Source organism: Morone saxatilis, unplaced genomic scaffold, assembly GCF_004916995.1.
Source record: "Morone saxatilis isolate NCDOM2014 unplaced genomic scaffold, NCSU_SB_2.0 Contig2, whole genome shotgun sequence".
NCBI lineage: Eukaryota > Metazoa > Chordata > Actinopteri > Moronidae > Morone > Morone saxatilis.
In genome coordinates, this window is record NW_023339762.1 from 8762921 (window position 1) to 8776249 (window position 13329).

The window sequence follows — 13329 nt, forward strand, 5'->3', positions numbered from 1 at the left end:
GACTCATTATAATATTGTGTCAATTGACTCGATGTTTGTGTAGCCAACAAACAGCCTCAAGTAACACTTGCAATCCGAAGAGACTAAGCAGAATGGATGCAGTTATTACAGATATGACATCTATGTGTCTAAAACAAGCAAACTGTTGGCTAAAAGTCAAATTAGACTGACTTTATAGTGTATCTCAGATGTTGCTGGGGTAGCTATCCTTATGTCTATATAAACAATTACTGAGTAAATATGACAACCTTAACACTGCAGTTGTGCCTTGAGCCAAACACAACAGCATATTGATTCGTCGATGCCAGGTTTCTTAAAGAACCAGCGTGGGTGTTGTCCTTAGTGCGCTTCGAGGTAACATTTGTTTTAACAATACTTTATGACTTTTTTCAGATACATTGACATTACGCAGGGTTTGTGACAGGGAATGAGGTCATTATTCATTATTTGCTTTAACAGCAGGCAGCAATAAAACGCATCATCCTCTAACTTTGATAAAAGTGGGTCTTAGGTATCACTGCTGAGGTAGATTTTTGGGTCATTGATCGTATGCTGTTCCAACTGTGTGAACAAACACAGAGCTGCAATACAATATGCATTTGACACAAATATATAGGCACTGTACCTAAGAAAGTACCAGAATCTACTTCAACACAGTATTTATTCAGCAGCAGTAGATGAGTGGAGGGTTCGGCAGACAGAGAGAGGCGCAGTATGGCTGACTCACCTGCGGACTGGGCTCTGTAGACGGCTGTAACACAGCGGGCTGGTAGGGAGAGGTGGAGGCTGGAGTGGTCTGAGCAGCTAGGCCATCCTGAAAAGCAAACAAATGACGTGATTGTGAGGAAAACTACCCAAGCCCAAGACAATAACAATACAGGCAGGAAGGTGACAGAAAAAGAAAATTAACCAGGAAGAGGAGGACAAAACCAAAACATAGAGACAAAACAGCAGCTCCAAATAAAAAAAGAAGGAAACAAGGGAGGAAAAGATTGAGGAGATGCCAAAGCCAAACTTAAGATGACCACGGAGAAGAAAAGAAAAGGAAAAAACAGGAAGATAATGAGAGAGGTTTCAGATGTCTTACTGTGGGATGGGCAGGGAAAGGGTTGTACTGGTCAACTGGTTCTACGCTGGAGTTGGTCACTTGTGTGACCGAAGGGTCCTGAAACACAACAAAACGTCTGTCACTCATAATTATCAGTCACTCAGCCAATCACCACTGACACATCTACAGAAACCAGGTCAACGAAATGAATTCTCAATCCAGTTTCAACTGCTTCTGACTTCCATTATACCGAGCAAGGTCAGAGCTGCTGGAACGAGTAAAAGTGAACAGACTAGTTCAAAGAGACTTATGCAAAAGAGGCTTAGATAAACTGCATATTGGGGGTCATTGTGATTGAATTTCTAAGTGTAGGACAGTGTCTCTGATGAAAAAGGCAAGCCCAAGGCAGGGTTTGGAGAGTAGTTAGCAACAGATCAGTGCAGTTATACTGTACTCCTTGGTATTTAAGTGGATATAAAGTGCGAGATCTGTGGGTTTGTTCTCCAAACCATTCTCAACCTTGACTCCTGATATTTGAGCTATGAAAAACACTCACAAAATGTATTTACTGCTGTTTAGAGGAACTCCTTTCATTTCCTGAAACACTGAAGGTAAACCTTAGAAAAACATAAACCCAGACTGTGGTATCCGGCAGCATGCTTTGACCAAGTCATAAAATGGAGTACAATAACATCCAGCTATCGTTGCAATAACCTCTACAGGTCCTGATCAATCATTACCTGGTGAGAACTCAAGTCAGACACGAACCATTGGTAAACATTAATTGACCTTAACATCACAATTAGTTTAACTGTCTGATAGGAGAGGCCAGTCTGACAAGTATGTCAAAAGCATGTCTTTGATCCTTTAGCCCTGAATTTTCCAACCACACTGACAACCATTAAAAATTAAGGATGTCCTGTTGTCCCGGGGATAAAAAAAAAAGCACCTCGAACACAAAGCTACACGGTCAGTTTGAGACAGTAGAGAAATGCCTTATTACGTTTATGTATCATAGAATATCATTTTAATTAGCTGTTCAAATCTGAAAAATGTGAGGCGGCAAAAGCTCTACACTACTATCACATGTGCGCATACAAACACACAAAATCAATCATAGAGAGGTCTCTCCCTCTCCTCTTATGCCATGTGCATGCAGTTACTAGGCTAGGTGTTGGGGCTCGTTTAACCTTCTCTCTCACTGTTTCTCTCCGGATCTCGGGATTATGGTGTTCCTACAAACAGTTTGTTTGAGCTTGTAAATATTTACATTGTTTGTTTGATCTTCTCCCATCTTTTTTTTTTTTTTACCTTTTGACTTAAATATACGATGTCCTGAAGTGAGTTTGTAGTTATTATTTATTTCCATCGCTATATACTATGTCAATGAAGTGATGAGATGAGCGATTAATAATAAATGGTAATAATAAAATTCATTCAGAATTTAAAAAACAACTTTAATTTTGGACAATGGTTACTAAGTCTGGGACAGTTGATAGTACAATTTGGGAGAATTGCAATTAATGTGTCAAATAAGGTGCTAATAATTACAGCTGCGATAATTTGATACATTTATAGAACAGAAAATTAATCTGAAAGAAATATGATAATTGATTGTTTTTTGAGTTTTATCTGGATGCAGCTTCTTTAATATGAAAATGTCCTACTTTTCCCTGTTTGAGAAAATAATCAACAGACATATTAATGAAAAATGTTACCTTGTCCCTTTGTTAACAAGGGATCAGTGCAATTAGTAGATCTCCAGTCCTACAAAGTCCTGCGGCCACCAAAAAAAATGCATTTGTGTTGTGCTAGTGACCCAATAACCTCTGATGTTGCCTGAGTACAGGGAGTGAGGATTTTTACAATTCCCTGATAACAGGGAACAGTCTGGAAAACATCACATGATATTCCAGAAATTGTATGACTGTTTTACTACTAATCGTAAAGCAACTGGCACAACTTATTTATATGTTTTAATGGATGACTTCACAGATGTAAATACATAATATTTTGTTTCATGATGCCAAAGTACACTACAGTGCTCAGATTAGATCGGCAACAAATAGTCTACTTTGATAATCAATTCATGGTTTTAGTAACTTTTCATGTACAAATTTAAAACAAATAGCTGGTTCCAGCCTCAAATGTGATGCTTTTGTAGCTTTTCTTCATCATCTCAGATAGAATACTGAATATCTTTAGGTTTTGGTATGTCAAATAAAACAAGCTTTTTTCATATGGGAAATTAGGCTGCAGTTTGACATTTTATAGACAAAATGATTAGTCGATTAATGCAGAAAATAATCTGCACATAAATCAATAATGAAAGTAATTGTTGTAGCCCTAGTCCAGATAACGCTGCATCTGTCATAGTTGTTTTAACAGGAAAAGCAGGAGAATGGATTGTCTGTATTATAGGACTTGAAATTAATATACAATAAAACTAATTATTTGACAAAGCTAAACTGCACAAACAACTGTCAGAACCGTTTATATAATCTGTGTCAACAGAACGTCACATGATTACCCAACACGTCACTCACTGGTCACCATTACTTATCTGCTCGAGACACACCTGTAAACATTCCCAGCAGGAAACAGAGGGATGCCTGAGCAGCTTCACTCCTTAACACTTTTTTAGGAGGCATTTTAAAAAATGAATGTGCTCAATAAACTGTTTAACAGTTCAAAGACACAGCGAATCACATCCTTTTAGACTATTTATTAACTGTCAACTTGAGATTGAGTATGAGAATATATTGCCAGGGTATGTTTTAAATGCCAATAACACTTTTAAAAGGAGAAAACAATCTTGGCCTGTGGATATATTCAAAACAGCACATTATGTAAAATGACTTTACCTCATACCCGCCGTGCTGAGTCATAAATGAGAGGCTGCTTGTGTCTTTTGATGACCTAGCATATAGACAGCAATGAATAAAGCCAAAAAACCAAACCAAACTGATGACAGCCACTAAGCCTGTCTGAAATAAAGACTAAGCTGGGACAAGCCAAAACAAGACATCACTAGGTTCAAAACAACAGCAAAGGGGTGTGGAGATGTACACAAAAGCACCTTTCCCTTGATATTCACGTAAACTTCTCTACTGGTCAGGTCTGGAAATGTACAAATTCTAACCTAAAAGAGTGTAAAAATAAAGTTGGGATAAACTCAGCACGATATTCTGATCTTATAATCGTTGTAGCAGGAAACAGGACTCGCTGTGATAACCACTGGTTGCCTAGGTGTGGCTGTTGTACCCATTTCATAACTGCAGCTACTAAATAGACTTAGTCACAATTACAGCCCTACATGCGAACACCTTTCAGAAGTAAATGGTCATAAAAGCACACTGTACATGATTAGGGGATGGCACGGTTGACTTCAAGGTCATAAAGGGTGCACATTTTCAGTTATTTTTCAGCGTTGTCCTCGTGAAATTTCTCAAAGCGTTGGCGGCGTATTAACTGTTGCATGTATGCATGTGATAGTGAACTGCAGCACTACAGCATACAAAACATACTGCAGCTGCTGCTAGGTTTTTTATTCCGCCACTTCAATCCACACCCAGCAAACAAACTGTCTCCACTGACGTCATGGCCATTGTGCACCTGATATAATAAAGTGTGACTGCACTACTGTAAAAGTGACTGCATTACGCAATGTCACTATAATCATAGAAGAGTTTTCACAGATTCTGAATTGTGGTATTTAGTCTGATATGAGTTAATTTACCTTAAAAATGTTGAAGTCTGGTTGCCCTTGAGTCATGAATTTGTTGTTTTACAAGGTAAACACATGTAAAAGAACAGTGAGTGTGTTTAACAGATATGAGCAGGAAATATTATAGCATACCGACCTAATGTGGTGCTATAACCTGACGAGATCTTATCTTGTACAGTAATCAAAGGCTCAGTAATCTGGGTGAGTTGCTCAGTGGGCTAAGTTGCATTATGAACTTACGCTGCAGGTCAATTCCCTCCCATATTTCTAAGGAAGGTCCTTGTGAGTGAGACAGTTCATTTCTTTTCATCACTAGCTACTTCATACTACATAATAGGAAAATAAAGATGGAGAAGATGGAGTAGTTTTACAACTACAAAGGAATATCATGAGTTTGGATTTCAGACAGACTCTGAATGTTTTCTTCTTCCAGTCAGCCTACTTTTACATCATTTGACATTTTCCATCTACATAAAGAAACACTTTCATCTGTAGCTCAGCCACTTTAACATAAAGGCAGTCACTGTTAGATGGCCTACTTTTGTACATTGCACAATACTGAAACCACTAACTTGCTGCACAGTAAAGCTATCTGGATTTAAACATTTTCAGGACACAAACACAATGATGTTACAGAGCTTTTTATAGACTGAATAATCTTCTGGGCAACATCCTGTAGATTATAAATCTTTGTCAAAGAGAAAACCAGCAGCAGCAATGGAGGTACAGTAGCCTGAAACTGAGTGTCTTTGGGTAATGTAGGTGACATCATAGGATTAAAAACTATATCAAATCATAACCGACATATTGGGAAACCCACACAATGATAGAAACCCCTTTCAAATGGGATAGTAACACTTGTAACGTGGCTAAAAAAAGGTCTGACACACATTCCTTGTTGGCTACAGTTTAACTTCCTGCAACTAATCTAGCTGAACCCCCGCCCTCTTCTCAAACAAACTGCGCTGATTGTTTGAAGGCTTGCCAATCATGCTGTCTTTACCAAATGGCGTTCAAGAGAGCAGAAGTTGATCCCTCCCCGACATCCACCCAACAAGTTTCCTGGCGTGCTGGCTACCTTTCAACGAATGATATGTCAGCACCCTGACTCGACTGTTACCATACCAAGCTACTCAACGACATCTAAAACCACACACTTACATTGAAGGGGTTGTCGCTGGCAGGCGCTGCGAACGGGTTGCTATCAAATCCCGACATTTTGAAAGGGCTGCGTGCTGTTTTGTCCTCTTTCAAACGGGGAATAAACAACAAACTCTCCTCTGTCGTTCAGTCGCTTCTGCTACCACTTCCTCGAATGAAGTTTACCGCGCAGGCGCACTGACCAGCTGCACAATGACGTGTATGTCAGTTGACACACATTGACGAGGCAGAGCGCGCCACCTGTGGATGTCAGTAAATATAAATATAAATATAAATAACTTATATTTATATATAATACAACGTGTGTAGCTTTAACCAGAGCCATTAACATATACTACATCTGTAACAACCTGCATTATACACTGAGGCCACAAGTGGGGAAGATTTAATGAAAGAGGCTACTGAGTTGCATTGTGGGAAATGTAGGATACAGTGTTTTTGAGGTTTCACTCATAAGTGAGGATATCTTGACCTCTGCTGTACTGAACTGCAGGAGCTGCTAATATGATGCCTATGTGCGGTTTTCAGCACTGAGTTTAGTGACCATGCACGTTATAGCATTTTTATCACTTAGATTTATTTTATTTTATTTACTTTAAATTACACGGTTGTGCCATTTTTCTCTCTCCTTTCAACAATAAATAAGCAATACACAAAACAAAACAACAATATGGACCAATACAGGCAGTATAACATTAAACCCACCATTACATTAGAGGTCTATTTCAGCAGTAATAATATATAAAAATTAAAAAAAAAAACTAAAACGAATACATAACATAAAATAACATAAATACTATGCTTGGTTAAAGGCTATGCACTTTTTATTTTTAATGGATCACATATCAATAAATTAAGCTTCTGTACAGCTTTAGATATTTTTGGCGCTGATGAAAAAACATTAATAATTTAATTTGGGTTGTTTTTATTTTACATTTTACATTTTAGCGTTTTATCAAACTGAAAAAGAAATCAATAAAAAATCAATGAAGCCGTTCGTCGATCGGTGACGTCAGCAGCGCTGTGACAGCCGACGTCGCAGCCATGGAGGAAGTGAGAGGTGAGTGAGATTTTCTCCCTCTTAACTGAGTCAAAATCATTTGTTTTATCGATGAACATTAAGCTACGGTCTCCTGCAGCGGGTTATTTGCACCACAGGACAGCTGATATGTGTTATAGACACGGTGAGACCGAACAAACGAGCCCGTTGTTGTAGCATCCATTATTTCAGCCGGCGTTTGGTATGTTTCAATGTGAAGCGGGCACTGTTAGCACTTACAGGGGGATAACCACAGACTGTAGAAATACAGATAACACATGGCTTAACCCTTTTATTTACCACTGTATAAAATGTCTTCGGGCGGACACACTCTCGCAAACGTAAACCTGCTTACTGTGTGTGTTTCTGTCAATGGTCGTTGCATCGTCAGCTGGTCGGTGTAATGTGTCCCCGGCGGAATCTGCTTCCCCGGTTTTACAGTTTTTAAATGAGGGAGGGTGTATGTATCTGTGCAGGCTGTGTATGATTATTTCTCCCTGTCAAAATGTGCCACGACAAAGCTGATGTTGCAAGTCAACAAACCGGTTTGTAATAGTCCAAACTGCATGGTTACATGGAGAGGACAGTACGTTTTGGAAGACTTGCATCCTGCTTTGGGAAACAGTTGGACACACAGATAATCAGTGACTCAATGCAAAATGATGTGCACCTTTCAGGGAGTGTAATGTAGTTCTGTATTCATTCATTTTTGTCCCTCCTCAGTGTTTCCCCTCACCTGTGCCGTGCAAAACTATGCCTGGGGGAAGGTTGGTGTGGACAGCGAGGTGGCCAAACTGGTGGTTGGGGGAGACCCACTAGCTGTCATAGAGGATGGCAAGCCCTATGCAGAGGTAAGGTTGTTACTGGGAAGGGACTGGTGCCAGAGACGTGTGTCTGTATATCTATTGGAGGTCAAGTTTGGTCAAAGTTGGACCAGAAATATCTGACACAGCATGAGTTGAAATGTTTGATCTGTAGCTTTCATTTTATTGTGAACAGCAGTTCTAGGTCAATTAATGTCATTTCTATTTTTTAACACCGAAACAGAGTTTAAAAATAGTTTTTCTTTCCATTTCTCTGACATATCACTTAGACATTTGACATTAAATTGTAGGACCCCTTATAGATAATAAGATAATAACAGAATAATTACACAGATGCTAACACTTATTCTTTACAATATATATTATAGGATATTTTAATTTATTGACATTGTCCTCTACAGTGTGCAAACTCTGCCTCAGTACAAAGATCCATGATGTTGTTCCTCCGTGTCTTGGCAGAGAGCCGTGTTCCCTCCATGCCTTTCATAAGTCTTTCCTTATTTAGCTACAGTAGCTCTACAGTGTTTGTCATGAAGGTCATTAGTTCAAGCTACGGCTGTGGTGACATTTTCATGTACAAGACACATTAATGTCACATGTCACGGTTGGTCATTATGTGCTTTCATGCTGCTAGTCAGAGGGTGGTTGAGGATGTTTAATCCGACATTACAGTATGTGGCTTAGTGTTAAGCACGTCTGCGACATGTTAGTCTAACAGTTGTATGTCCTGTTACAGTCGTGGTACATTTTTCCAGCTGCATGCCAGTGTTTTTATTGATTGCATTATAGTTTTGTGTAAGGGGAAATAGACATCATCTTAAAATATATGTGTACATTGTAATGCAAAATGAGAATTTACTCAAAAATCAGCAATATGTTAATGTAGTGGAACTTTCCTTCAGATTGAAAGCACATTTAATCCATGACAGTATTTAATTGGAAGAGTTCTGACACGTGTTCACATGTAGGGCTGATGCAGGACACAGGTTAGAGAGACCAGCCTGTACCAAAAAGGTTACCAGTGTGAGCCTCACCGCTGCAGTCAGTGTGTCCCTGATATACTGTGTCCTTCATTTACATTCAAGTCATTAGACTAATCCAGAGTGATTTACACTAAAATGGTGGGGATTCCTCCTTTCTCACTGAGTATAAATCACTTTGGAGCAGCATTAGATAAATTGGTTAAATGTAAATGTGTGATCCAGCCCTTTCTCTCTGGGAAAAACTCGGACTCCCTCAGGAAGCTTGTTAAGGAGGACAAAGGAACAAACAGAACTGCCACATCTACATTTTTCAAGTTTTATTTATTCTCAGACTAATTAAATTTTTAATTGGGATTTGGCACTGATTGTTTTTTCATCAACCTTCTAGTCACAAACCCACTAATTCAACCTTTTGTCTTCTTCTGCCTCAACTCACTAATATTAATTTATATTTATTTTGAAATTCCAATATTGGACATTATTGACGTAATCTCTGCTGTCTCTTCCAGTTGTGGATGGGTGCTCACCCAAAAGGTGATGCCCAGATTAAAGACAACAGGATCGCACAGACTACACTGGGACAGTGGATCGCCCACTTCCCTGCCTGCTTGGGCTCCAAGGTCAAAGACACCTTCCAGGGACAGCTGCCTTTCCTCTTCAAAGTCCTCTCTGTCAACACAGCCCTGTCCATACAGGCCCACCCCAACAGAGTGAGTACACAAACACACACACCTACGCAGTGTTCACATTCTGCATGACATGACTCATTATTCTGAATTGGGAAATTGTTTAGCTTGGTTTTTTTTTTATGCTTACAACATTATACTCTTTCTGTGTTTGAATAACTGATTAAATTAGGAATCTGTAAAACAAAAAGATTCTTACAGATTCAGACTTATCATCAGTATCCTCAGTGTTAATTGTAATAAACGTCAACACTCAGAAAAAAAAAAAACGTAATGAGTTCCTACCAACAGTAGACATTCCTACTAAAAAAAAAATATTGTATAAAGCCTTTTGTGTCTGATAAATTGCCTCAGGTGATGTCACTTGAGTCAGTATCAGTTGAGCCTGATGATTACGAAAACAAACAGGGTGTAGAGTTACTGTAGTCCTTCTTCATCTCTCGTTGAGGCTACATTGGGTGGTACTAGCATAACACACCCGAATCTCTCACTAAACTGTTGGTGTTTGAGTTGCATTGTGGGTAATGTAGGCACCAGGTTTTCAGAAGAATGCATGGAATAAAAAGGATGATGTGTCTTAGTTTTGATACTAAAAATAAAAAAATATTTTCTTTTTTTATTTGAGTAGAAAGTCAACAGGTACAACACATCTTACATTGTACACTTTTGTCTTTGGATTTTGATACTTAAAAAACGTTCAATACATACAATACAGTATTATAGAAGTGCAACCATTGACAGTATATATAACACTAACTTTAGTGCAACACTAAATGTTTTTAGTATCTTTGTATTTTTTATGATTGCTTAAAAGGAGAGGTTAATTCCCAATCTAAAAAAAAAGAATGAATGTTGTCTCCTGAAATGTCTATTTTGATATTTCAGTGGCATTATCCAGTTGTGAAGAGACAGAAATCTAAATACAGTATATGGTTATAAAATGGATGGATGACTGGCATGCAAATTTTTTTAACATACTGTCTTTGGCACTGTGCCTTCCCTCTTTACTAACCCTTTCCCTTTCTGTCATTATGGTTTGGTCAGGAGTTAGCTGCTCGTCTCCATGCTCAGTTTCCGGAGCACTATCCAGACAACAACCACAAGCCGGAGATGGCCATCGCTCTTACCCGCTTTCAGGGCCTCTGTGGCTTCAGACCAGTGGAGGAGATCCTGGGACACCTTAAATGTGAGTCCCAAAGTCCCACAGGGTCATTAGAGGCTTTTGGATTGATTTTGCAGTTACTAGAGAAACGGGGGGGTGTTGGTGTCAAACCCATACATTTACTGTATATCATATAATGGATGTGAAGGTAAAGTACTGTGCAGTTCATACATTCATACCTTGTACCTGTGTGTGTGTGTGTGTACCCATCAGGTGTCCCAGAGTTCCGAGCTCTGGTGGGAAGTGAGGCAGCGGAGGAGCTGCAATGCTGCATGGGAGATGTGGTTCAGACGAGCCAGGTGCTGAAGAAGTGCTTCACCAGGATGATGAACTGTGAGAAGAAGGTGTTCATAGATCAGCTGAACATGCTGGTCAAGAGAGTCACTGAAGAGGGTGAGGGATATAGCTAATGGAAAATTCCTGTTTTTATTCAGTTAATTTAGTTGGTTTGTCATGAAGCATTTACCAGTCAGTACTTAAGGATCAACACACTGCATCTGTGTGTAGAAATGTGGCATTTTAGCCTGAGCTTTCTTAATTACACACTCTACTCTCTCTGTCTATAGCATGTTTGACCATGAGAGGATTGCTCAATATGAGGAAACAATCTTTAATTTGTTTAATCAACAATCTGATATCTGACGCAAGTGCAATATAAAGACAGATATATCCACCAGCTGATAAAAGTTAAGCAACACAAGTTCACCTAAAAAAACTATCAGAAGAAGGTCAGCAAGTTTGCAAATAAAGCTGCGAGTTAAACACTGAAATATGGTGACATTTCATTAAGCAGTAAAAGCATTATAATCAAACAAACATTCATTAAATTAAAGCCACTCTGTGTTTTTTTTCTGTTATTATAGCCTCTTTCAAATGATTGGTGGTTAAAATGGTGCAGTGCTGCATATGCTGCTGTAGCACATTGATCTCAGTGCCCCAGATTCAGGGAGGAAGGGGAGTAGCACTGTGCATTCCTGTCTGCCAGCGTCTTTCTATGGTACTACCACCAGGAGGCGCCAGAGATGTTCTAATTCTACAAATAGGGGGCTTTAAAACTAATTAAGAAGGAGTGCAGTTCAGTTGTTCTGCTCTTTTGAAACACATTTTCCTGACACTCGTGGATGTTCACCCTCGCAGGTGCAGCAGGGAAGGACACATCAAGCAGCAACGGGGACCTGTTGCTCCGCCTTCACTCCCAGTACCCCGGAGACATCGGCTGCTTCTCCATCTACTTCCTTAACCACATGGTCCTGGAACCAGGCCAGGCCATGTTCCTGGGTGCCAATGAGCCGCACGCTTACCTTTACGGAGGTCAGATGATGCTTTTTGTTTATATTCATGAGATTTAGCTCTCTAGATCTTATCCAGGCTAGTGGATAACAGCAGAATGTCAGTTTCTAAATGATTGACACTTCAGTGTCCCTGCAGTGCTCCTGTGTGACAGAGAAGCAGCAGAGGAAGTACTAAAGGATACGACCAAAAGCCAAAAAACAACAATATGTTAGTGTGTCCCTGTCAATACTTTCTGGCTCTCCTACCCAAAGTCCATTGGCTCCTCCGCAGTAATTTCCAAAAACAGCTGAGCACTGTAGTTGTTAGCAAAAGTCACTCAAACAGGATTAAATAGTGCATTTACTCGGGACTACTTTGAGTTGCAGATTAATACACATTTGTTTCTTTAGTGAGAATTTCCTGCAGCAGGATGGTGTATATGGGATTTAGTCAAGATAAACTACAGTGTGTGTTTGTTGGTAATGAAGGAATATGTCACCCAGCATTAGTGTTTGGACAACAATGGAGCTCTATGGCACAGAGGAATAAGCTACACCAGGTCTGATTGCACTAACAATGCTTGTTAATAGGGTCAATTCCCCTGTTGGTTTTGGTCCGTTTGGGACGTAATTTTTGTTGACTAGAAAATGAAATGTTATCTGATAATTTTCAGAAAACAAAAACAAGCATTGGTGAAGTCACATCACATAGTAAAGCATCACAAGTTGAAACACATCATCCAGAAACATGGAGTTTTGTTGTCAGTCTACAGAAACATACTAAGTGTCTTCACTAACAGCTGCCTCAGCAGACCAGAATGCAATTTAGCTATAAGATGTGTTGAGTTCACCTTTATCTTTGGAAAGAATGTCAGTCTTGCCTTTGCTATCAGTGTTCCTGTCCACCCACATATATTCCTCTCACACCTTTTATCAAATGGCATTCTGGGAAATCTCTAACTGTGAAAGTAGATGAGGCAAGTGGTGGAAACGAAATAACTCCAGTAATGCATTTAACATCACATTGTAACAGTATCTGAGAATTGATTTTTCCATTTGAAGGAGAGTTCACTGCCCACTCTTCTTATTTAGAACTTGCTTTCCTTGTCTGTCTATTCATCCGTTCATGTAGACTGTATCGAGTGCATGGCCTGCTCAGACAACACGGTGAGGGCCGGTCTGACACCGAAATACATTGATGTCAACACGCTGTGTGAGATGCTGAGTTACAGCCCCGCCCCCGCCAGCTCCAAAATCTTCCCGTGTGTTCAGGATGCTTCAGACCCATGTGTGTCCCTGTACGACCCCCCAGTGCCAGACTTCACTGTCATGAGGATACAGGTATGGAACCTCAGCTAACTAGATGATTACACCGTTTCTTGATGATGAAACCATTAATTTATGAATGGTTATTCCATGAATTATTGT

At 39.6% G+C, this 13329-nt stretch overlaps 2 protein-coding genes across 2 annotated transcripts in view; one reads left to right on the top strand and one right to left on the bottom strand.

The window, feature by feature from the left end:
* The window catches only part of scamp2 (secretory carrier membrane protein 2), a 13638-nt gene extending 7521 nt beyond the window's left edge, over positions 1-6117 (bottom strand). Inside the window, exons 1-3 of the mRNA XM_035665108.1 lie at positions 5937-6117; positions 1088-1165; positions 728-814 (exon numbers count right to left, since the gene is read on the bottom strand). Coding sequence (XP_035521001.1) covers positions 728-814; positions 1088-1165; positions 5937-5993 — 222 coding nt within the window. The 5' untranslated portion in view covers positions 5994-6117. The remainder of the gene's footprint in view (positions 1-727; positions 815-1087; positions 1166-5936) is intronic.
* Positions 6118-6884: 767 nt separating this feature from the next.
* The window catches only part of mpi (mannose phosphate isomerase), a 9673-nt gene continuing 3228 nt past the window's right edge, over positions 6885-13329 (top strand). The window contains exons 1-7 of the mRNA XM_035665484.1: positions 6885-6996; positions 7699-7826; positions 9292-9492; positions 10513-10654; positions 10844-11023; positions 11768-11941; positions 13034-13242. Coding sequence (XP_035521377.1) covers positions 6981-6996; positions 7699-7826; positions 9292-9492; positions 10513-10654; positions 10844-11023; positions 11768-11941; positions 13034-13242 — 1050 coding nt within the window. The 5' untranslated portion in view covers positions 6885-6980. The remainder of the gene's footprint in view (positions 6997-7698; positions 7827-9291; positions 9493-10512; positions 10655-10843; positions 11024-11767; positions 11942-13033; positions 13243-13329) is intronic.